The sequence below is a fragment of the Apus apus genome, chromosome 2 (assembly GCF_020740795.1).
Source record: "Apus apus isolate bApuApu2 chromosome 2, bApuApu2.pri.cur, whole genome shotgun sequence".
Classification (NCBI taxonomy): domain Eukaryota; kingdom Metazoa; phylum Chordata; class Aves; order Apodiformes; family Apodidae; genus Apus; species Apus apus.
Genome location: NC_067283.1, coordinates 123,133,239 through 123,159,283, shown reverse-complemented (window position 1 = coordinate 123,159,283; position 26,045 = coordinate 123,133,239). Strand labels below are relative to the sequence as shown.

The 26,045-nt window shown below is 39.2% G+C and overlaps 1 protein-coding gene across 9 annotated transcripts in view; it reads left to right on the top strand.

Annotated features, from left to right (window-relative positions):
• The window catches only part of EYA1 (EYA transcriptional coactivator and phosphatase 1), a 147,654-nt gene extending 132,995 nt beyond the window's left edge, over window positions 1-14,659 (top strand). For all 9 annotated transcript variants that reach the window (XM_051611626.1, XM_051611624.1, XM_051611625.1 and 6 more), the window contains 6 exons: window positions 1,038-1,096; window positions 1,282-1,442; window positions 1,653-1,767; window positions 2,057-2,178; window positions 4,141-4,241; window positions 12,453-14,659. In XM_051611626.1, coding sequence (XP_051467586.1) covers window positions 1,038-1,096; window positions 1,282-1,442; window positions 1,653-1,767; window positions 2,057-2,178; window positions 4,141-4,241; window positions 12,453-12,533 — 639 coding nt within the window. In that variant the 3' untranslated portion in view covers window positions 12,534-14,659. The remainder of the gene's footprint in view (window positions 1-1,037; window positions 1,097-1,281; window positions 1,443-1,652; window positions 1,768-2,056; window positions 2,179-4,140; window positions 4,242-12,452) is intronic.
• Window positions 14,660-26,045: the final 11,386 nt, after the last annotated feature.

The following is a 26,045-nucleotide window of genomic DNA, read 5'->3' as shown; positions in this document are numbered from 1 at the left end:
CTGTTAGGCAACAGCTGGTTTGAGTTTCTTTCCACTTCTATCTTCCCTCCCTTCCTCACAAATCCATGGAGAGAGAAAAATTTGTTCAGAGGAAAGCAGTAACACAAAAATAAAGGTCTGCAGTATTTTAATGTTTAAAATAAATTATGTTTGTAATAGAACTTCACATTAAGAGAGAGTAGAGGAAATTATTAAAATAATTGAAATTCATTATTGTTTCAAGCATTTAATTGAAATTGATCTAGAGAGCCAAGGGTTTGTTTGTTTTCATGCCAAAAGTTAAATTGTTAATAGTAATGTTCTAATGGGTTTTTTGGTGGATAAACAATATGCATTATGATTTTTAATTCAGTGATGGACAAAGCTAATTATGAATGTGTTGCGTTAGTTTGCATACCAGTCACTGAAGAAAGATGCTTTGGTTTGGCTATTTCTGTTCAGATTTTCTTCATCTTTACATGCTGCTTTCATGCACTAAGACCAAAGAGAGAGAAGGAAACTCACAACTCTCAAATGAATGGCAAACTAGGAACAGATTTTTCGTCTGCGCTCCTCTGAAACACTGGCCTCAGGCTGTGTTGGTGTGTGGCTCAACAGCAATCAGAGGTCATAATTTCATTGGCGGTTAGCATCAGGTTTAATTTTTCTAATATGTTACATTTACCAAAATGTCTGGTTTCAGTTACACTTATGCACTGACTGAATCAGCTTTGAGCAGCATGATGTTTTAAGGTACCTGAAAGGCTACAAGGAGGTTTATGGAACACACATGCTAATTGTTTTTAACCACTTTCCTTTCTAAACACAAAAATGTGTTTTTGGAAAGCTATTTAGCAGTAGTAGTTAATGATGTTGTGCATTTATTCTAAAAAGTGAGCACAAGGAACAGGTAAAACAGTTGTTTTAACAAGGCTGCCATCTACTGATTTCTACAGTCAAAAATATCTCTGATGAGTAGATTGTTTATAGCTTTTTTATAGCTTTATTTTCAAGATTTGCAAGACCAAGAAAATTCTAAAGTCTTTCTGTTGCCTTAGGAATGCGACCAGGTTCACATTGATGACGTGTCTTCAGACGACAATGGACAAGACTTAAGGTACAAGAGAACTGAGCAAGCTAAAACGTTCTTTCCTGGGAGAGCCGTGAGCTGCCCTAACGCTTACAATAGCCCACTGCCTTTTTAGCTGCTTTAGCCTTTGCAACCCAGCAAAGTGAGCAGCTGGTGGTTGAATGTAGCTGGTTGCCTTTTGTTAATCTGGGGGTTTTCTTGTCTCTGACTAGCACCTATAACTTCGGAACAGATGGCTTCCCTGCAGCCGCCACCAGTGCAAATCTGTGCCTCGCGACAGGGGTGCGCGGAGGAGTGGACTGGATGCGAAAGCTGGCTTTCCGCTACAGACGAGTAAAAGAAATATACAACACCTACAAAAATAATGTTGGAGGCAAGTGACTCTGAAGCGTGTAACAAATACAGATGAGAAGTAGTAAAAAGGAGGAACTTTTGGATTCTGTTCCTTTTTTAACATGGTAGTGTTCAGTGAGCTGTTTGGTTTGCAGTGTGTGGAAGTTTGTCTCTGAGCTAATGAAAAGCAAAGGAAAATGACAGAATGTTACTTAATTTTGGTGCAGACATGCCCTTATCTACTCCACAGGTCTTCTTGGTCCAGCAAAAAGAGAGGCTTGGTTACAGTTAAGAGCAGAAATTGAAGCTTTGACGGATTCTTGGTTAACGCTTGCACTGAAAGCACTCACCCTTATTCATTCAAGGTGAGTAAGAAGACTACCGGGTAGTTAGGAAACTTCAGAATGCCTGCTGATGATCTAGAAGAGGCCACCTGCTCTGGTGGGCAAAATGCTGAACCTGTGGAACATTATTCATATTCCTTGTTCTGGTCTGACTGTGCTCCTCTGTACTTTGCTCTCCTGTAAGCTGGAGACATCCCCTTTCTTTGTATGTGGCAGTAATTGTGAGGGGTTCTAATGGGAGGGAAAAGGTTTACCTTGGTCTGGTTTGCTTTGTTAAAAAAAAAGGATGTTTGCATTTTCTCTTCTATAGGACAAACTGTGTGAACATTCTCGTAACAACTACTCAGCTAATTCCAGCTCTGGCAAAAGTCTTGTTGTATGGACTAGGGGTTGTGTTTCCCATAGAGAATATTTACAGTGCAACTAAAATAGGTGAGCTATTTTTATAATATTTTGATACATTTGAAGCTGTAATTCTAAATAAAAAGGTATTGTCTATTTCCTATATGCATTCACTGCAGTAAATATAGAGATTTGTAGTACCTGATCTTGTTAAACACTTTTCATGCTAAGACATCCTTAAAGTGCTTTCCAAATGTTTGTCATGATCTGGCATAGAAATCCAGCTTCACATAGCTTTAGTAACACCCCTGCAGCCTCTGTTAGGAGGAAATATAATTGCTTTTTTGTCACCATTTCTCAAAGCCTTGAGGCTATGTAGCAGTTGAGAAGGCTTTTTAGTAGGCAGTGAGTACAGAATGCTGAAGTCTCCCTAGATTAGCAGAAAAAATTCTGTTAAGGTATGCTCTGGCTCCATTTATTTTCATGGGCTCTGGAGCAAATTTTGCTAAACAATTTACCAGAAGCAAGAATGTTTTGCTGCAGAATATAATTATTTAAGTTCATTCATACTGACTTTAATAAGCTTCAGCCAGGAAATGTTTATTTCTGTTTTCTGGTTCAATATAAAAGATGTTATTCTGAGTATGTAGAAGTACACAGGACCAGATGGCAATGGTGCTTGTAGTTTTTAACATGATTATGACATATCTGTTCTGTCTCAGATTCCTTCAAAATTGTGGGCTACATGAAAACATTTTTTTATGTGTCCTTAAGTATCTATAGTACAGGAAGCTCAAATGGCTGAGAAAAAAATTGTGGTTTTTTTGTTTGTTTGTTTGTTTGTTTTAAAAAAAACAACATCGTTGAGAGTTTTATGTAGAAATTCAAAAGCATCATGATAAAAGATTTAAAACTGTTTCCTGGATAGAAATGTTATGGTACCATCTGTCAAAACTGTGAAGTAAATTAAAAGTTTTAATCATAATGCTTCAAATACATATTTTAATTAAAACATGTTTTAATAAATATTCACTGTTAACTTCACATGCACAGGACAGAAGGGTATTTTTGAAAAACTGCATTCAGTCACTGACTGTCACAGGAAATCATGAGGTTTTTTGTAACGTGATACGATTAATTGTTTTCAAGCACCATTTCTATCTAGTTAGTGTTAGAGGTTTCTTATACTTGGCACTAGTCTTAAGGGTGTCACTGCGTAGTTTGGCTTTTCTGCCAGATCTTTCCAGCCTATTTGTTCTTATGCTGGTGTTGTTCTGTAGCTGAAATAACTATTTTGAAAAACACAGTTTTTCCTGTCAGTTGCTGTAGACACACAGGCAAGCATGTACCATGACCATGACTGAAGTGATCTTTCAGAATGGGGACATTTGAGAAAACTCAACTATAAGCATTCTTTCTAGCTTCCCACTATCAGTACCTGAAGCTTCTCAGCATCAGTACCTACATGTAGGACTGGAGCACTGGGATCATGTCCATAGGTCTCTGCAATGAAGCAATGAGGCACGTTAATGGATCCCAGTGCAGGATCAAGGACTTTGCCCATGTATTGGATTATAGGTATTTAAATCTAAATCTTCTACATGACCTCCTAAATCAGGATACTACTGTTTCAGGAGCTGTGATCAATCTTGTCACAGATTGTGGGGAAAAAGCTAGAATTTCAACTCAGCGTCAATCAGTTTGCTCAATTTAGGATATCTACCATAAATAGACAATGGAGAATTCTCCTGGTAGAGAAATTCCCACCAAAATCTGCCTCAGATTAGGGAAGGAGACAAGAAAGGTGATATTGCAGACCTCTCGTCCACCATGTCTACCATGGTGAGTTTACTGAAGGACCTAACGGAGCAGATTTTAAGGCTGTCTGTCAGTTGCAATCAGCCTTGATACACCATCCTACAGGAGAGGCTCTTCTTTCCCAATAGCTCTAATTATGTATGCAAAGTGCTGAGGAGAACCAGGCTAAAAAACTATTTATTTGGTGTCATCTCATCCTCACCTATCCTGAATAGTCTGATCTTTTTCTTTCAGGAAAAGAAAGTTGTTTTGAGCGAATAATTCAAAGATTTGGAAGAAAAGTAGTGTATGTTGTTATAGGGGATGGTGTTGAAGAAGAACAAGGTGCAAAAAAGGTAATGACCCTTTTTCAACCAAAAGGGGTTGATTTCAAGAGTCTAATGAAAGCAAAATCGTCTTTTCTTCAAAATGGAACAATATGCATTGACATTTGGGTTTTGTATCCATATGCAGTATGTTTTGACCGTATCTAGTAGAAAGCTGCATAAAACTGTAGATAATAATATGCCCTGCTGATATCCAAAAGACACACTAAGCTGGCTAAGTATGTTTGATGTATTTCAAAAAGGAGCCAGAAAATGGACCCTGGCTTTTGTGCCAAGAGCTAATAGTTCTGTTTTCATTGGCATCCCAAAATACCACATAGGATGTTATGAATATAAGCAAAAAGATCTGCAATTCTTGCTGATCAAAGACATGTGCTATTTGACTATGTGAAATATGTATATGTCACATGTTGAAAAAGTGTATAGGACTGGAGTATGTATTCATACATTTCAGTATTCTTGTGCATCCATAATTTGGATTCTTTGTTCAGGTAACTGCTTGTGGCTTGTCCTACATTCATAACTTTAGTTAACTAATCACTATTTGATTATGCCTATATTAATTTTTGTGTTCCTCTGGGAAGAAGGGGAAAAGATTACATATTTTTTTTCCCCAGTGTAGAGTAAGCTCCATGAAAGGCAATACTGACAGCGGCAGTATTCCTAGTTTTGCTATTCTACACAAGTACAGCAGATCAGGAGTCTTTGCCTGAAGGAACAAGGCATAATATTGGCTATTTGAACAATAGGAGAAAGAGTAGGAAAATGGGGCTTTCTGGTTTTGCTTCCTCTTAGAGGTATATTGCTTTTAACGCAGCTGCTTTTTCACCATGAAACTGTCTGTGGTACCTTTAGATCTGTTTCCACTGTAACTTTCTAAACTGGAGAAGTGAAACTAATTAGTCTGCATGGTGTTTTAACAACCATTGACTGGTGTTGCTTCATGAAATCTATGTTTTGAGCCCCCAAAGCGTGGTGGGTAGGTTCCCAGCTTGTCCTGGCATTTCGCAGAGTCTCAGTTTCATATATCCCTTTGGCGGACTGACGGGAACAGTTTGCTCCTTTCTCCTTCAGAAATGCCTTTCATCTTTGCAGAGAAATGTTTTCCCGCTGTAAATGATTACTTTTTAAAAGCTGCATTTAAGATCATGGGGGAAAAAAAATTCTTCTTTTTGTTCCTTTTCTGTTGCTCGGTGAAGTAGTGTTGTATATGATAATGGCAGGAGTAGTCCTTTCGGTAACATTATCTAATTCAATGCTTTTTTCAACAAGAAACATGATTCAGAAAAGCATAAGAAAAAGCCTTTCCAGTCACTAAGAGGAGTAGCAGTATAGAAAGTTCCTTTATACCATTACTTCTGTGTATTCTGTCTCAGTGGAAGGAATTTTCAGATTCAAAGCATACTAGATGCTCTGGATTAAATTATCTGCTGCAGCAATGCCAGAGAAGTCAATAAGTAGACCAGCAGCCTGCCTTTCTGCAGAAACTATTAATTTGATTAAGGAAAATGCTTCTGTGATTCTTGTCCTGCTTCTTACTCCACCAGAAAAGAAATAATCATTTCACACTGTGAAAGCAAGATTTCCCTTAAGTTTTGGCCCTATGCAAGAGCAAGAACAGTGCCTCATGGTGCGAGGAGCTGCTCCCAACTCAGATGGTGACTTTTTTAGTATCTGCTCCTCAAGTTTTTTTTAGGGTTATTAGGAGGAGCAAGCATGGGAATGCACCCTAGTGTATACTGTGCTTCAGTTTAAGACACATGCTCTGTCTAAGGAATAAATAGTATCATGGTGTTAGAAAATAGTAAAAGCTTAGTCCTTCTCTGGAGAGTGTGCAAAGCAAACAGGAGAAGACTTACCCCCACAAAAACACCCAAAGCCCATCAATGAAAAGTGGCATAACTCTCCTATGATGCCTTTGGCTTGCTTATCCCCTGGACCTTGTTAGCTGGTTCTTTCCTACTTTCCTTCGCATCAGCGTGTTGGGTTTTCTGATATTCTCAGGGCAGGGACAGGTTTTGTGTTATGCCTTTGCACAGCACTTTGCTGAAAGACTTTGGCCTGTGGTGAAGCCCTTAGTATATGTATGTTTCTTTACACTAGTTAGAGCATTAACAATACACCTGTCTTTAAATAGCACTTCATTGATTACATGTAAACTATACTGAGTATTTTTAAGTGAGCATATAAATTCAAACCTATTTAATTTGACAGATTTTTTTGTCCTGTATTCATTTAGTGAAAAGAGCTGAACATCCAGCTTAAGAGGAAAGAAATTTAAGTTTTGTAATTAAAAATAATTTACCAATAATTTATCAATTTCTTCATCATAAAGCAAGATTTTAATTTATGTCCTTTCACAGAAAATCCTGAGTCAATACAACAATGGGAAAAATAAAGGACACAATTAAAAACTTTTAATTATTATCATCTTAGTTCTATAAAGTCAATAATGGAAAAGTTTTAGTACCATTTAAAAAATCATTCCTCTTTTGAGAAACATTTAGAGGATATACTGTTTTTTTCATAAAATGCCTCCTTTGATTGATGAAAATAAATACAATACACTGAGGAAACTGCACACTCTGGTGTTTCACGTGGCATGGGACGAGCCATGGTATCAACACCTTTGTGTAGCTGTCACTTCCAGCAAAATATTTTATAAGACAATTAAAATTCTCGGGACATTTGCATTGCAGACTGCGGAATAATTTTACCCTCCTGGATCAGTTCAGCACACAGTCAGGGTGGCTGTAATACCAGGGTTCACGTGGAGGTTGCTACCTTTGGATCAGCTTCCCTGGGAAAAGAGGGAGAGGAGGGGAGAGAGGAGCTGGTGTGAGAGCTGGAGGGTGCTCAGGACGGCCGGAGGGTTAGAGCTGCCACATCCGAGTGCCCCTGCAGTGACACAGCTATTCGCACAAAAAGTATCTGGGGTTTTCTGCCAGAGACTCCATTGTCTGGGCATTTTGTTGTGCTTTGTTTGGTTTTGTGCTTTGTTTTTATTTTGTTGTATTTTCGTTTTGTTTACTTTGGTTGAGCTCATCTCTTGCCTTTGCTGACACAGTCAGGAAATATTTCTAAGGCCGAAAAATATCCACCTCCTGAGTTTTTCTACTTAGGAGAATCCTCCAATGGATTTCTAATTTGCGAGAGGAGACAAAGGAGGAGGCTCTCTGCACTGAGGAGCTGGATTTTTCATCAGGTGATTCGGGAGAGTCTGAGCAAATTGACTTCTCCCATTGTCTCCAAAACAGTCATGCTGCCTCGGAGGGAAATTGGGAGGAAAAATCATAAATCTTTGTGGAGCAATAAATAGAATATAAATGGATATCCAATGTGCCAGTGCTTTTAAGCTCACAGTCACACTGTGCTGGTCAGATTTGGAGTAGGAAGTAAAGACGATCTCTTAGCAAATCTGGCAGGAACACAACAAAAATACTGTGAAAGATGACAGAAAATCATGAGTTTTCTATTCAAATCTGTCACAAATCTCAGGAGTAAGTTTTTGTATAAATATGTACCCATTTAAGGGAAGGAGGATAGTCTGCACTTTTCGGTGTTGCCCTCGACTTTGCTTTGCACATGTGTTAATAGAAACACTGTACTTTGTTGAATAAAATAGCTGAAGTTCTGTACAGGCTGGAAAATAATTTCCCTTCTATTTCAGAAATAAAAGACCTTAACATTATAGATTATTTAATGATAGTGTAATGACTAGGTTTACTAAATTAATAATTTCACTTTTTGTGTTTTTTATAGCAAAGCCAAATTCAAACTTTTGCCACCATATTTCATTTCAAAATGTCATCAACATTAAATCATTAAAAACTTCATTAATGTATTTACTACCAAATACCATGTACAAAACAATGTTTTTTTAAAGAAAAAGTTTCATGTTTACTTGGAAGATATTGAAATAGCACACAAACTTATTGTTTTACTAGCAGTCTAGGTGCAAGAACAGCTTTCTTGTAGTTTCATTAGATACTGATGCATCCAGTTACACTGCCTCTTAATTAGCAGTTAGCATTTGTCATCCATTCTCCCACAGCAGCAAATGAGATACTAGTTTTTTTCAGGGTGCTTAGAATAGAAGATACATGTTATACAGGACATGTGTGCTAAGTGTTTACAGGGGTGGCTTTCTAAGGAGAGTATGTAGTAAATGCATATACAAAAAAACCTGTTACCTGGTTGTTTGGTAAGAAATAATTGATTTCTGTCTCATGGGTGCGTTGCTACTTTGGACTGGGCTGAATAGTTGTGGATAAATGGGGCATGTTGATACAGGAATAATGTGGAAGATTCTGTATGGTAATTTTGTTACTTTGAGTGTTTTAGTTTTGTACAATCATTTGTTACCTCAGATAAGATGGAAATTACTGTATATATGCGCTATGAACACCCATGCACATATATGGACACGTGTGTGAGACTGTATAAACATACACAAACACATACATATAGGTATATATATAGACAGAGAGATCTGTATCAGCTTTGCTTCCCCTCCTCTTAGCTATGAAGGCTGTGCTGTAGGGTCAGACTGATAGAGATCTGAGTCGGCCGCATTCAGCCGTGCAGAGAGCGCCAGTGCAGATTCCAGCCCCGTGCAGCCGCTGCGTTCCGGGCGTGCTTCATTTCAGGGGAGTGTGCTGCTGGTCTTTTGACCTATATGCAGGCGAGCTGAGAATAATTATCATCCTGAGGTTTACACAACTGCTTTATTTTCACAGGACCCTCCAGAATCATTGCAGACCTCACTGCTGTAACTGCATGAAGTAAAGGGAGGTATACTCCTTTCACAGACAGACATTAAAAAAAACACAAACAACAGAGAGCACTTAAGTCGAAAGAGAAAGATATAAGATATAGCCAAAATAATGGACACTTAAAGTTTTGGTTTAAAATCTGACCATAAACAGCTGAAGGTAATCCAAAACTTGATATTGCATATGAGCATCTAGCAAGAATCGCTGTGATTTGATTTAGCAGAAGCTAAACCTTCTGTTAAATCAATCAGAGTCTTTAACTGCCCTTGCTGCCTGGTGTGTGTACACTCTGTGATGCTGAGATTGTTACTAGGGAAGCAGTATAATGCTGGAACTGCATAAAGTGGGAGCTGGAAGCCAAGAATTTATTACTACAGTTTTCCCTATTCATTAGTTTGCTGCATGACCTTGGAGGGTGTCCATGTCATTGAGTCTTGGCTTCTGCAGAGACACTATGCAAAGGCAGGTGTCCACCAAACTCTTTGCCATGCCACCTCTTGCTATTTACACTTCCCTGACCAGGTGGTTGTGGCAGAACTGCTGCCAAGCTGACCGAGAGAAGCAGGGAGCTGTGGCTGGCTGGCAGGGACAGCAGGTAGGTCCTACCTAGCATGGGGCTGGTGAGAGAAGAGGGAAACTGGACTGCACCAGAAAGGGAGACAGCACTGCTGATCACTGCCCACCACTGCCCACTCAGCTGGCAAATACTGCACAGACCGGCTGCAGGCACAAACGTGTGCCCGTTTGCCCTTGATGTCATACCCCTATCAGATTTTATAAATTCTGCCAGGAAGATGTCACAGCCTAAATAAAAGATAGGTTCACAAAAGCTTTTGGAGAGTCTGGAGAACTGCATACTTAGGATTTTTAATTTTGTTTTGCCCTTGTGGGTTCATTTCCTGAACGTGATACAAGAAACGAATCTTTAGGAAAGATCTGAGTTGGAAAGCAGCAGCATCAGAGCTGACAGAGTGCAGAGGATAGGCTCTCTGTGTAATGTAACAGGGAAGACACTGGGCCATGGATTTGGAACTGAGTGAGCTAATTGCATCTGATTTCTGTTGCTGATGCAGCACAGAGAGAGTACAATGGAAGTCTAGATTGGATATGTATAAATAATAGGTGTTATAGTCAGTGTATAAGACTTCCTTCTTAAGGAGAGAATTCATCTGTAAAAGTGTTCTGGTAATATCATAAAGGTTTTTTCCAACAACATCTCAGTTGTCACTGAATTATTTTGTGTTTTTTTTTTTTTTCTCTTCCTAAGCAGCTATCACTCATGCATTTGTCTTCAAGCTGAGATTTAGTCAGCTGTTTCTCAAGGCTTTGTAATGATCTAGAGTAGAGCTGAGCAGAACAGAAGCTCTTCCAGTGATGCTTCCTTGTGGGCCATTTTGTTTCCTTCCTAAAGAAATTTCTTTGCTCTAAAAGCTGAATGCTGGCATGTGCTGATGGATTCATATTACATTGTGATTCAGATCAAGAGTGTCATATTGAAACAAAGCTTCTAGGCATCCCCTCTCACTATGCTTTGATTAACATCCTGCTCTAGATTTTTTTGGGGGGAAAACAAACAAACAAACAACAAACAAACAAAACCCCAAAACAAAACAAAAACACAAAACCAAACACATTTCTTTGGAATAGAACTAAAGAACAATATATTGTCCAGGTGCTTACCTGGTAATGGACACTTTTTTCTCAATGGCAGACTAGAGCTGTTCTGAAGTGCAAGCCCTGAAGCACGGGCCCTGGGTGCTCCACGCCACCTCCTTTGCTCTCCAGTCCCTCTAATCATGCAGCTCCACTTGCTTACACTTGTCCTTCATTGGGTGTGTGTTGTCTAAATTCCTTACAGTGCTCCCTTCCTGATCAAGTATGACTCTTTAGTCTTGCTTATTCATATTAATTAATTCAGTATTATCTTCTCTGACTCTCACACGAGCAGCAGTTGATTGTTCCTTCACTTTTGACTTCAGAGACGCTTGCTATTTGCATGGTTACATTTCTTCTAAAAATCTCTGCTTTATCCTGTCAATTCAACCCAATTCATCATCACATCATTCTCTGGATTGAAGCAGCATTCTTCTAAAAATAGACAGATGTTTACCTGAGCTTCTAAAGACAAATTTATGATAGGCTTTTTCCTAAGGTGCTTGCCTTCTGAGATAAGCAGAAGGTAAAACTACAGGGTTTACAGTAAACAAGCACTTGGAAACAGAGTTTCTCATAGTTTTAAAAATTGTTCTCTAACTTAAAATTTGAGGAGAAGATGTGAATTAAAGAGGTCAGAATAGAGGTGGTGATCAGAAGAGATGGAGTTTTGCCACTGATTTCAGTAGAATTAAGAATTTACTCAGGAAGTGTTGAAGAAGGATGAAGAAAGCCTCTCTGAGAAGTGGTAGATAAAATGCTTGGGTAATTCAGAAGCTATTGTGAAAATAGATTGTGTGCCTCCTAGAGATGCCAGGAGACAAGATGACCCAATGACAAGGTGAACATGATCATGTAAGCCTTCAGAACATTGTTGAATTTAAACAATTTTCCCATGGGATTTATAGAATACTTTCCTGATGAAAGCTGATGGTTACCTTTTATATTATTATTTATGCAAAAGTTCTTGCTGACACTATAATCTCTGCTTTAAAGTAAAAGATAGCTCTTAATCAGATTTTTACCCTCCATGAATGAGGTAATGTGTGCTTTTTCCTGGTATTGGTATTTTTGGTTTATTCAGGTTCTTTGCAAATGTATTTGTGCTCCAGACAGATTTTATTACAGCTAATAGGAAATAAAACATGTACTTATTTTAAAATTGGTCCAATATGGAAAAGATATTTTAAGATCAGTGCTAACAATGAGTGATATTATACAAACCACTGGGATAAAATTCCTTTCAAAGCGATGTGAGCAACACATGAGCTATTCTGAATCATCATGGTTATTTTGTTAACTCACCTGCCAGGGATAGATCCACAAGGAACAAACACATTTTGATAGAAAATAATACTTTTACTCCCTCTATTTGTTGTTTGTCGGTATTTTTGTTGTTGTTTATTTTTCATCAAGTTCTGTTCCCTTCCCTAAACTACCCACATGCTTCATGTATAGGTTCTTTTTCTTATTTTTTTTCTAGAAATAATACTTTTCCTCTGCAGTGTGGTGAAATATTTTTTTCTTATAAAGAGATGATAAACCCCTCCCTTCCTTATGATCTGCTGACATGTTTGTCTTTTTTTCCAGTTGGTAAATAGAATTGATATTACTGGTAATTTATGTTGAGGGGGTGGGTCAGAGAAACCAGAAAGAAACATGAAGGGCTCGAAGTTTTAAGAGGTCTTTTTCTCTCCTTACAGTCTGCCCTTATCCTTGCAAAAGACAATGGGTGGGTCCAAATACCAGAATGCTTGTGGTTATTTTTACATGTTGTCTGTGCTGTTCACAGCATGCTATGCCATTTTGGAGGATCTCAAGCCACTCTGACCTTATGGCCCTTCACCATGCCTTGGAACTGGAGTACTTGTAGCAGCTCAACAGCACTTTGAAACCCCAGAGCCTCCTTCTGCCCGTGGACGGGATGCCTGTGTCTTGTGTCAGCGTTGGACTACAGAACTTTGTGATTTCAACATGTTGACGTACAGCTGCAATTGGTCTTAACCCTTGCCCTTTCAGTAAATGGAGGAGCATGTCTTTTTCTTCAGAACAGCTGTTGACTCTGGTACTGGGAGTCCAACGAAAATAAGCCATGCAAATGTTTGAACAACTCATCTTTCCCGTATTTGCTACCAAAAAGAAATAGAGAAGGACAAAAAAAAAAAAAAAAGGAAAAGGAAATAAAAGGTTCATACCTGTGAAGATAAAAATGGACCTGCAAATGCTTCATAGTTTCTGGACTCTTCAATGTGACACACACCATTTCTTCAACACAGCAAACTTGATTGCACAATGAAGACTGAGATTTTTCAAAATGCCAGTAGAGTAATTTTCTTGTAAAGAAGGTTTACTTTTTGGTTTCTCATACCCAGGGTACTCTGTACATCTTTACTTATTTATGAACAGACTATATTTTGACATCATGTAACTGAGGATATGTATAATAGGATTAAAGGCTATTATAAGCCTTTGCCTTATGGTACAGTAACTACTTTTGATTTTAGCACATTACAGAGTAGTGTCTAATTATGTCTAATTTAAACTAATAGGTACATCACTGAGACAATCATGTACAGGAAGAATTTTTTTGGTGTAAATTTGTAATAATGAATGATTCTTTTACATATTGTGAAGGTAAATGCTATTGAGAGATAGTAATGCCTTGTTGGTGAAGAATGAGGCCACGTGTGCACAAACTGTTGTGCAGTGCCTTATCAATGTGTTGGATATAAATATGTAGATAATGGATTTTTTTAGATAAATTTGTCAAGACCAAAAGCATGGATGTCAAGTGTCAATACGAATTGGGTTTTGTTCTTCTCAGCTGTTTCTCTACCTTTTTCTTCTCTCACCTACTCTTATTTTGAAAAGACTGATTTATTTCCCCTCACAAAGTAAATACAGATAAAACACCATTGAAGAGGAGTTCTTTGCTGTCTTCTGTTCCCTCTTTTACAGTCAACATATTAACCCTTTTTAAAGTATTGAAATATGAATTAGCAGATTCGTTCCAGAAAGTAACAAAAAGAGAGAACACAAATATATTTTAAGACATGACTTAAACTGGAATCTTGGAATAGTTTTTTGTCTCATAAAAAATGAAGGAAACTATCATCATCATTATTTTTAGATATTAGAAATGGGAATATTTTGGAGAAATTGAACAATTATACATTTAAGTTTTTTAATCCTCTTCCACCAGGAGTCAGATTTTCCTAAGATATAGCATCCATTGCCGGCAATGGAAATACTGAAATAGTAATCGCCAAGGAGTTAAAAATTTGCTTTTGTCTATACCCATTTACAGGACAAACCTACTGTGTCTGTCTGTGACTTGTGACTTTTCTAATCTTGAAGGCCATGAGCTACTTGGTCAGATAAACTGTTAGTCTAACTTTTCGGCTTGAAATCTACCAATTCCCTTCACGCGATTTAAATCTCTTCATTAAAAAGAAGCCTTAGCTTTGTTGGTTCATTCTCCTGCTTCCCTTCTTTTTTTCTTTTGCTAAAAACACCAGCCTTGAAACAGCTACCTGCAAAGGTACAGAGCACCAATGTAGCTACACACCAACACCTTTCTCTATTGGAGAAATCATATTGCTGCTAGAATTCAATGTTTGTGGATTGCTTTATTACCATCAGAGAGGCATTTATCCTACCAAGACTTGCAAATGTGCTTTACCCAGAGTGAGTGCTGGAACTGAAGCAGTACTCACATGCATACATAAAGCACGTTGTGGGTAGTTTTTAGAATTGAGACTATAATTAGCCTTTTTTTTTCCTCAAGCAAAGTAGACAGTGATGGGAGGGTTGGTTGTCTTTTTTTTTGTTGGGGTTTTTGGGTTTTTTTGGCTCTTCTCAATTTTTAGTCACTCATGGACTAAAAAAAACAGTTTATCTGGGCCTTATTGTACAAAAAGTGTGTTGTGTCCACAATTCTGTACAGAGTTTTTCTTCATTAATTTTGTTTTAAATTAATAAAATTGATTTGTGAAAGTATTTAACAGTTGTATGCAATTCTATGATATTTCTGCCCTCTGGGTTGGGAACAAAGAGACATCTCTCATCTCTTTGCCATCAGAAGGCAGAAGTTGTTCACCTGCTTGTGGCAAGCTGAGATGTTAAATAGGATTTAAAAATTTCATCTAGTCGACAGAAGGCTCAGTTAGATGGGCAGCAGTTGTTTTGCTTGGCAGGAGCTGGAGAAGGTCAGTGCATAAGAGGGACTTGGAGCCTGAGCTTTAGGTGCCACTGTCCTGGGCGTCACTGAAAGCAATCTGTGGGCTGAATGGATGAGTCCTATTGGTCAGACATCTCCGTCAGGGCTGCAGCAAGCCTCCCATCCTCTGAGGATCTACAGGTCTGAATGTCCCTGGGAATTCAGGACTGGTATTTGTCTTTTGCAAGCACAGAGCAGGGCCACCCTTATAATCAGGGGAAGAGTGACGGTGCCGACCACTTCATAGCAGGGGCTTTTTTGTAGACTCATGAAGTATTGGTCCAGGGTGTGGGTTTGTTCGCTTTTCTAAGGAGAGGGAGGGGCATGGCCAAACCCACATCTCACCTTCCACAAGTTTACCTTAATTAACAACTTTTAGGTTAATCTGGCCAAGAAGCATGGTGCACTCCTCCTGGTACTCCTGTGTCACCCTGCACAAAGGGATTAGCTGAGCCAAAAACTGCAGAAAAGAAGTCAGTGAACCAAAGAGCGAGTAAGGCTGCACTGAAGGGAAAAGGAGGATCAGCCAGGAGAAGAAAATGTCTCTATCAACCATGTATGGTTGTTTTACAGTAGATACTGAAGAGCCCTCTTTGCTCCTCTGCCCATGAGTGAGAACCTAGAATGGAGGCTGGTGGGCACTTGTGCTCACTTTCTGGTCTAGTGAGACCTGAGTTTTGTTGCTGCGTTGTGGAACAGCTTCCAAAGGAGAGGTGAACAGTGCTGCAAGCTAAGGAAGACATTACTTAGTCAAGTATGGGTGTGTGTCTTCTTAGAGAGAAAAGGGATTAAGTCAGTATAACTTCTTTATTAACTAATTGTCCAGTTATAGCAGTAGTCACCAAAAGGAGTGCATCACATTCATTTCCTGCACAGCACAAAATTAACTGACGTCTGCCGTGTTTTCTGAGCAACTTGATCTTACTGGCATCTGAGGTGCTGGAAGTGTCTGGCAAATCAGGTCCTTAGGAGTTTCAGGAGAAGATATGCCTACATTCCAACTTTCTGATGGCCCTGGGAGTGAGCTGAGAAGCAAGACTGGACATGTAAAGAGGTGAAACAAATAAATGGAAATATCTGATTATTTCAGGTGAGGAACAGGAGGATAGTTTTATTGTAAAGACTGCCTAAATCTCACTTTAGATAACCTGATTTCTTTCTGTACCTAGCTTTTAATATCTCCCTCAGTCCCATGGAAGGGGAAAGTAGCCTGCATAAAAGGTTATGGGAAACAAACTAGACTGTTTTATTACCAGCCTCCATGTGCCAAATATAATTTCTTTCTTGTATCTTCTGCACTTTTGCCTTTCCACCTCCAAATGTTTACCTGAGTATTGCTCTGCTGTTGCCTGTTCTTCGGCAATGCTTGTTGCAAGGTCTGCAGTCCCACTGTGTGTGAAGTACTTGAGTTCTACTATGCCACCAGGTGCCAGAAATTATCTTCCCTTACAAAATTACTTACCCTCAGAAGGCTCAAAGTGCATTTTTCTCTTGTTTCAGAAGAATGGAACAAATTCTTCCAAACAGTAGAACTCTGGAACAAGCATAGTGACTGTAATTCCACAAGGTTTTGCAATTTACTTCTGCAAATGATAAACAAAGCCTCCAACATTTGCTGTTTCTGGTTCTTACTAGGACAGAAACCTTTTGGAGATTGAAAGCCGCTTGCCAGCTGGCCATGCTTTAAAAAAGCTATTCCTAAAGCTATTACTCCCCACAATGCACTGAATGCAGTGCTCAGGTGTGCTCCTTTTCTGCCCATGACAATGCACAGGCTGTTCTATTGAACTAATTTTGGAGGTTTTGGTGTTTAGGCTGGTGGATGATCACAATGTTTTAAAGGCATCCTCTTTCATCATTGTTTGTGATCTCAGAGTAGTCTTAAACCAAGGACATGAAATTGCAAGTGTTGCTTAGCTCCAAATATTTGCTTCCAAAATGTTGGAAGGCCTGTAGCTGAAATATTATCCATGGAGGCTATAAAGCCTCAATATTCTACACTGTGAATCAACTCCTTTGGTACGTGAGTACACATATATTGAAAAATGTTGCCTCAGGTCTCTCATTTATTTTAAATTTTTGCTGGTTTTGAGGCAAAATAATCCAGATGCAATATATTATTCACCTGTAATCCATTAGAGCATTGGGTTTACAGTGACAAATCACAGGAACAGTTTACAAACTTTTACTTATAATGTGAAGATTAAATTGAGCTTTTTGGTTGTATTTCCATCCCTGTCTTTTAAAGCTGAAAACCTAATAAATGCAAGCACAAATAAAACCAACCAAGGAACTACTTCTGTATATTTGGCACCCCCATGGAAGTTGGATGCCCAGAGTTAAATTATGTCTGTATGGTTTCTGCAAAGCACCCATGGTGCTAGTCTGCTGCAATAGGCATTTAAATCCCTCTGAAATCAGTGGCTTCCTTTTCTGAACCTCTCAATGGTCAGAAAGTTGATTCTTTATAAGGAAAATCAGAAGACCCTATTTAAATAGAAACCTTGTAAGAAAGCAGGGATTCCTGTAGAGTGAAGAACATCACATGATGTAGGTAGCTCATATGCTTGAGGTCTGCTTTTTGGACCTTGTCAGTACTGCTTGAAGTTTCAATTTCTTAGATGCTCACTGATAACAATGTTTAGCAGTTATAGCTTTAGTTCTAAGAGTAAAACACTTGAAAATAATTAGAGCTATGTAACTGAGGTAGTACAAAGAAAGTAAAAGTAAGTATAGTGATTATTATTATTAATGTCATTCATTACGGCAAAGCAGGCTCAGTGAGTAGTATCTTTGCCTCAAAAATGCTTGCAATGAGAGCCAATAAAATATTGTTAGAAATTCTCCTTTGCCACACGATGTTGCGAACTAGCACCTTGTGTAGGTCAGCCCAAGGCACAAGTAAGTATGTTATTAGCAATCTGCCCTTTCCATTGCTTCACCACTACCGGCAGTTATTTTGTGGGCAGAGGTGCTTGTGGTTTGGGTTTTGTTTCTCACCCACTCTTAGAAATCTTTTGTGTGGACTGCTGACTACTGCAGGCTGGCCTTTGAAACAGCCTGTGCTGTTTCCAGTTTTATGTATAGATGCAGCATTATTTTCCAAAGTGGGAACTGAAGCACTTGTGAAGGAAGGCCCAGTCTGCTTCATTTTCTTCGTTGCCAACTCATGTCAGATTTGATATAGAAGTGAGGTGAGATCTAGAGATTGCATTAAACTGAGTGACTGGGAATGCAGAGACAGGAGATACCATGCAGATGAGGTGGATTGTGGTTAGAAAGAGAAAGAAAAAAAAAAAATTTGATTTGAAAAATGTGATATAATGTATCTGGAGAGAAATAATCTAAAACAAGGAGTAGGAAGAATGATGAATTGTCTGGCATGGAGTGAATTAACTTTACATTTAGGAAAGCAAGTTTGATGTATTGGCTCTGCCACAAAACGACCCAGGTATCGGGCCTCAGCCCAGAAAAGGCTCAGATGCAGCAAAGCTAAGTGTCACTGTGGCTGGTCACCAATGGGGTACCAAGAGCTTCAGCTGGGCATGTGTGAGCTCCATGGAGAGAGATGGGAGTCTCAGTTAGGAGCTGCTGAAGCCAGCTCCCAGCACCAGAGCTGTGCACAAAATTATGTCCTCGCTGGGAGCTTGGACACTACATCTCAGCCCTTGACCGACAGCTGGGGGCCCTTTCCCGTGCAGGAGTGGAAGCTGCCCATGCTGAGGCACACTGTGGGATGTGCCCCATGTCTCGCGTGGCTCCCGTTGCTCACCTTCTCTGCAGAACCTTACTGAATAGAGAACACTCACACAGGATAGAAGTGACTTCAATCCAAGCCCACTTTCAATCCTATGCAATTCTATGTCCTGTATGCCTGAGAGGCTGCCTGCTGTTAATATACATGGAGAGTCAAAGGATTTTTGTGGGAGAGGAAGAAGACAGGAGAGAGGGAGCCAGTAAGCGTGCAGGCTCTCAGAGAAGCAGACAAGGATGGTGTTTGCAGAGCAGGAGCGCTTTGCTTCTGTGTGGCTGCTTAATGCAAAAACCAGGAGGTCCCAGGAGCTGGCACATATCGTGGGGCTCCCTCTTTTGAGATGTGCTTACACCTCTGAATTACAGTCATGCCCTTTGCTCTTCTCAGCAAAATCCATCGGGTGGACTGAAACAGATTCAGCAGGAGGGGGTGACAATACATGTTTTCCCTCCCCTCTGGAGTAAACAAATACAGTTCTCAGTACAAAGGTGAGGGTCTGAATAGAAACAAAACCATGACCTTCCCTTTTGCCTCCATAAATGCTATCATGACAGAAGGGATTACTAACCCCTCAGCCTTTGCTCCTAAGGGAGTTGTTCCACTCCCTTAATCATCTTTGTGGCTCTGTGCTGGACTCTTTCAAGCAGTTTCCTGTCCTTCTTTACCTGAGGGGCCCAGAACTGGACACAATATTCCATATGCAGCCTCACCATTTACATGTCACTTAGTATTTGTCATTATTTTGGTGTCACAGGACATTAGTCCCAGAAGTTAGTCTACTAATATCTCCATTACACAGAATGTGGATCCTCTAGGACGGCTCCTGCTATCTTCTTAGAAAATGAGACTTTGAAATTCAGTTTTAAAGGCTCAGATTTATTCTCAGTAACAGCCTTCCAGGAGCTCTTTTGTTTTAAAACAGAAAGTATATGAATAAGAATTGAAAAAAAAAACCCTGAAACTGTATACTTAGTTCTCTAGAAAACAAGCAAAGCTCACCCAAAATAAATAAATAAATAAATAAATAAATCGAGTAATCAAGGTTACAATATTCCTTTTACATGGCAAATGTACGGAAAAAAAAGAAACTCTTGTGAATGTTAGCAATCCTCTTCTACGTTCTTACAATCCAGGTGAAATCCATCCTTCTCTCATCTTTTGGTCCAACATTTCTCAAATATTTGCTTATGCCACTTGATTCCTCTCCCCATGGTTCCAGTTGCTGTGTGAGCAGGTCTGATGACTTTACTGATGGTCTTCGGGCATTTCCTGCAGAAGACAAGGTTAATATCCTCTTGGGAGTGAAGGTGCTCTTGTTACTATTAGTTGTTCTTGCTTAAGATATGAAACAGGCTAATGTGTTTGCCTGCTAAAGAACAGCTGAGAAGTTCAGTTTCTGAACTATTTTTTGTAATTTTATTTCTTACATCTAAACAGGATTGGAATTCATTTACAGTGGCTATAATTTTACTTCCATTGAAGTAAAAAGACTAAATTTCCACCAAAACCAAAATGTAAACTAATACAAATCCCAGACACTGGGTTACCCTTTGGCTTCTACAAAAGCTATGGGCATCTACAGATCTGTAAATACAGCAGACCCTGAATGCTTATTTGCATTTTTGCTTAATATTTACTCGTTTTTCCCCACTAGGAAGAGAAACTAGACAAACCTGATGATTTCTATGGCAACCCCAAGCCAGAGCTTTTTTTAAAAACTTTCATTTGATTCTTGAACCTTATTTTGCTTGGGAATGTGGTTTGATGTTATTTCCTCTTTCCTACTGAGCAATCCAAAGCCTGAGCCGGGCTGTGGGTTATGAGAGAACATAGTGACCTCATGTACCTTTTAAAAAAAAAAAAAAAAATTAAAAAAAATTATTTTTTTTAGTTGGTTGGGGTTTTTTTGGTTGGTTGGTCAGTTGGGATTTTTGTTTGTTGGTTTTGGTTTGGTTGGTTTGGTTTTTGTTTTGTTTTATTTTGGTTTAGTTTGGGTTTCGTTGTTTGTTTTGTTTTGACCACCTTTTCATCCACATTTGTTTATGAAGAACTGTTCTTCTGTGAGCCTGTTCTTGCCTTGCTAATTTCTTCCTACTGGGTGCAATGTCCTCCTCCATATTCAATGATACTCCAATGTTTTAAATATTGACATCTGAGACAGAAGCTAGTTAATACTTCCATAATAGTATATAATACATTTCCTTTTGTGCTGAGATGGAGAGTACTGTACATGAAATGTGCAGAAAAAGTTACAGTTCAGATACTAATATTTTCCTTAGGCTTCTAATTACTCTTTCATCTGCACTAAATATAGAGTGATGTTCAAACCTTGTGTAGGTCTCTGGCAGGACTTAGAATGGTTATGTTGTCTCTGGTCAAGCTTCTAAAAGCCATTCTTGTTATTTTGAAAACATGCTGGAAAAGGATTCAGTTCCACAAGACACTGGTTTGATTCTTAGACTGTGGCTTTCTGCTGAATATTTGTGGTATCATTCTGAAGTGTGGAAGTACATGGGGTTTCTAAACTCCCAGTTTCCTGGTGGGAATAGTTCTGGACAGATGGTTTTACTATCCAGATGACAAACTAATTGCCAATAATTTTTTAGAAATAAAAATCTTATTTGAAATTATGACCTAATTGTAATGTAAAAGAGGACTATTGTAGAATGCTTCATTGTGTAACATAAATATGAAGTTGAGCTACAAGTGCTGCTTCCAAATCAGCCTGTTAGTTAGACTTTATTGGACTTGTAGGTGAGATTTGGGGGGTTTTGTTCATTCAGAGGCATAAAGCATAGGGAGATTTTGGCTCTCATAGATGGAAAAAATCATTTAATCCACTGCTTTGTAACTGGAAAAGAAAAGTAGACCTTCAGTCATACTTTGAATAAAAAGTTAGGGACAGCTGCAGTCTGAGGTTAAACCAAATTATTCCCTCAATTCAGTCATGAGACTGAGATTTGGATTTTCGCCCTTTGATTTACTAATTTACCTAAATATCCAAATGACTTCGCTTTCTATCTATTAGAGGGTAACTAAGTGAGAAAAGCTAACCAAGATTCACTATGCTTGCGGCTGGACTAGTACTTGAACTTGTGAAAATATGTGTAATAAGTATGGCCTAGATCTCTAACCCATGTGTTTCCATTGCCAGCCACTCGGATTTCACTTCCAGCATCAGCTGCACAGTTAGCATCAGTGCGGATATGAGGAGTTCCCAAATCGACCCAGGGCCACCACGTGTCCTTCCCACCCATCTTCAGATAGAGTCTATGGTGAACCTGCACTTATGCAGAAATCAGTAATTTAGCCACCAATTACCTTCTTCTTGTGTTATCTCAATGGTGGGACGTGACAAGTCAGGAAGCAGAAGCAGCAGCATATGTGTCCTTGCTCACCTTTCTCATGAACAGCCTCAACACCGTACCTGCAGGGAGTGCTGTGCCATGGCTGAGTTCAGGTTATTCCATAAACAGCCCTATTAGTCTTACTGCAGAGTACATTACTCAGCTCCATTGCACTTGGTCGTTTGCTATTAGTTACTACTAATTCCCTGTGTTCACAGTCAGTGTAGTAACACTGTAAGAATGTGAACTGTGAAACAGCAGAGCTGTGGCTTGTTGTCTTGGCATATTGGCTCTTCTACACAGGTTGGATTCCTGCTTATTAAGTTCAACTTAAGTCACTGAGTCACATGTTGGGTCCTCATGTCTCATTCCTTTTCTGTCTTCACTTGAAAGAGAATATTCTGTTTCATCTTCAGGTTCAGTGTTTTCCAAAGGTGACTTGTTTAAAATAACAATAAATAAAAAAATAGCATGTATTCATATCTATGACTAGAAGAAAGGCTTTTTTTTCAAAGTCACTATAATACTTCTTAAAAAGAGTAAGCAAAATTTAAGCCTGTCTAAGCAATGCATTAAGTGTATAAATAAAATTAGTAATTTGTTCTCCAAAACAAAGATTAAGCATGCTGTTAGTGATGTAACCCATGAAAAATAAATTACGTAGCAGTAGTGGTCAGACTATAACTAACTCTGACATCCTCATATATTCTTGTAAACCTACAGTGGTTTGTAGTTCTCTCTGCTGCCAAAAGGAAGGCAACAAATTTAAAAAATGAAAGGCACAGCCATGATATGAAATTACTCAGCTAAAAGTTGAACCCATGCAACTGTGTAATTTTATTTATCCATCAACACCAATGTCTTCTGCCAGAATTCCCCAAGCTTCAGCTCTGTAGCACAAACAGTAAATCCTAAAGAACTGTGTTTTAGGAATACTAATTGGTCCAGCTGCTGAAAAAAGACCATAGACACAAAGAATCCAATAGGATAATGGCAAAAGCCTCTGCCCACAAACCTAGCTTATGGTCTCTGCAACTTTGCCACAGCATTTCAACTTGCTGGATGCTGACTACATCAGTCTGCAAATATTCTGATATTCCTTCATTTAAGTGTTGTTGTGGTTGCTTGGTAGATAATGACCATTCTGGATCTTTAAAAATATTTTTTTAAAAAAGAGCATAGGGTAGAATAGGGCAGGACAGGATAGGAATAAAAGTAGCAAAATAAATAAATGGTTTTGGTTGAACAACATTACTGATGGAAAGACAGCAATAATTGCTCAGCTCCCAGAAACAAAAAGATGGGCAGCAGTTTGGGAGAAAGGATCAGCCAGGCTAGGAGAAATTATTTGGATAAAGAGCATGTTGCATGCCACGCCAACACCTGTGGTTAAGTTCAGAGTCATATTAACTGAAATATAATAGTTTGGCTGGGGCTTAACCCATCTCCCTTCAGAGCAGGAAGGAGAGGAGACAGTGCTCCATGGCAGAAGCAGTCAGGCTCATCTGACAGCAGTGCGGCCACATACGACCCTCTCCTGAATCAAAAATCTTTGCTTGTGCCTCTGCTGCAGTTGCAGGGACACCTAAACCCCTTCAGAGCTAGAGCTAAAATACTGGACACTGTGCAGGGTGTGTATATATACACAGTATAGGTGTCCCTGAACACTTCCCTAGGTCCCATAGGAAGGTGAAGTATGAACATGACCAGCAGCAAAAAGCCCCTATCCATATCAACTGTTGCCTTCCAACCATGCACATCATGGAAAGACACTTAATTCCAGCTGATATCTTTTGTGAGTTGCATATTGGAAGGAGAACAAGGACCAGTGTAGCTCCAATATCCAGGATGGCTGGATTGTACCCTCTAATTCCCCATGTCATGCTAAATAAATGACTTATTGACTCTGTGTAACATCTATTATCTCTTAGTAAAGAAAATATCATATACAAAATAGCGGTGAGGACGCTGGCATGGCTACAGTTATGAGACATTGTGCTCTAGTGGGAAATACAAATAAGGTCAAATGTTTCCAGTGATGTCAATATTTAATTGTATGTACATTTCCATTTTAATTGTGAGTAATTTCTGTTTCAATTGTTTATTTTCTTTAGTCCCATGATCCCAGTGGATCATCCAGATGTCCTGATATTTCTGAGACACTCCACCTCCTTTTTCTTATCCTCCTCTTCCTCCTCCTCCTGCTGAATGTCCATGTCCCTTGAGAGTGTGCCATTGTGGCTCACATCTGTCTTTCCATGTGGTGTGTAGGGTGGAATAAAAGATATAGAAAACAGTCATCCTTGGTGGCCACACAGCAAAAGCATATGGAGATGACACTTTCTGTTCTCCCACCCCTCTAAGTTCAGGGCTGGTGACTCTGCAGGGAGGAATCTCATCTCTTGTAGAATTTGATAAGCTATTTGAAGAAGAATTTATCCTACAAGCAGAGTCTATAACTTCACTTCTGTCCCAGGTCATGGCTCCCACGCTGGCTGCTGTCAAGGTGTGTGCAATATAATTACAGGCCAGCAGCCCTTCACATTTCATGATATTTGAACTGGAATTGAATCCTAGAGCTACTGCATCAGCTAAACAGTGAGGGTGTTGTGAAAGATCTGCTTTTGTCTGAAGGGAAAAATCTGAGTGTCACAGATGGAAGAAGATATACTGGAAAAGCTGCTTCAATTCCAGTGTTATTAGATCAGTTCTGATGTCACTTTCTCCCTAGCTAACCAAAACTAATCCTAAACTCTTCATTATTCTCTTTTTTTTCCCCCATATTTTCAGGCCTGATTGGCTACCCAGTAATAGAGATGCCTGAGCAAGGAGTGGGGGAGTCAATTAATTTTGTTTTCCTCCATTTTTAGAATGTGAGGATATATGGAAAGAAACTATTGACAATATGTTTATTTGATGAAACGACTTTAAAAAACAATTTGTAAAGAGTGTTCTCAAATATTTGTTCTAAAATACAGTGTGTAGCAAGTCACCTACATCTAAAGCTGTAAGTAGGTCTTAGAAATATATCTCGGGAAGAGCTAGGGCTCTGCAGTTCTTCTGGAGCATGGAAAATTGTTTAATAGGGATTTATCCGTTAATGAAATGTGAACCTTTGAAGGCCTGTCAGGTGCTGGCAGAGATTATAAACTCCATGATCAAAAGAGACGTTACCCCTTCTACCAGCTGACCTCCATGTGCCAAAGGAATCCCTGATGCAGCGTCAGTGTCTAAGGAAAAGATTTACCTTAGAAATCCTCTCTTCTCTCTCTTGGCTTTATTGTCAGGACTTTTTGTGGGCACAACAGCCTGTGTCTTTCAAGGCAATTGGGAGAACAACTGTCTCATTCAGGAGGATGTAATTTATGGCTGAATTCCTGATAATACAACTGGTTCCCATGTTAAAAATCATCAAGAAGAATATGTTCAGGCTGCAGTCCAAAAAGGGTTTTGTTGGGGTTTTTTTTCTCTGCTGAAAGGTAAATGAGGAGCAAGACTAGAACATAGAAGAACCACTCTAGATTTGGTGTAATACCTGGGTTTATCCAGTTGTCTAATAGTTATTCTGCCTATCTAGTTTAAATCTTTTTGGTTTAAATCCTACTTTACATTTGATTTTGTTGAACATAATATTCCATCAATATAGCTACAGATTTTTTTTTCCTACACTTTGTGAGTCTAGGCTCTTCTGCTTGCAGTACAACTTAATTCTACTGCTATCTATATTTGCCAGCTGGGGAATACCAGAAGCCTCTTCTGCCAGGTGAAATTTTGCATTGCATTCTACCTGCCTGCTCTACACACCTATGGTCACTATCCACCACACCTGTAGTAGTTTCACTCTTCTCCATGTTAGCTCTTGCCCTTCCCAGGTGCTGCTTTCATGCATCCCTTCTTCCTTCAGAGCATTCCCTTCTACTACCTTGGACTTCTAGAAGGTAGAATTCAGCATGTTTCAGAGACTAGTTAACATAGTCCCTTGGGAGGCAGTCCTGAAGGGCAAAGGAGTCCAGGAAAGCTGGATGTTCTTCAAGAAGGAAGTCTCAAAGCTTCAGGAGCAGGTTG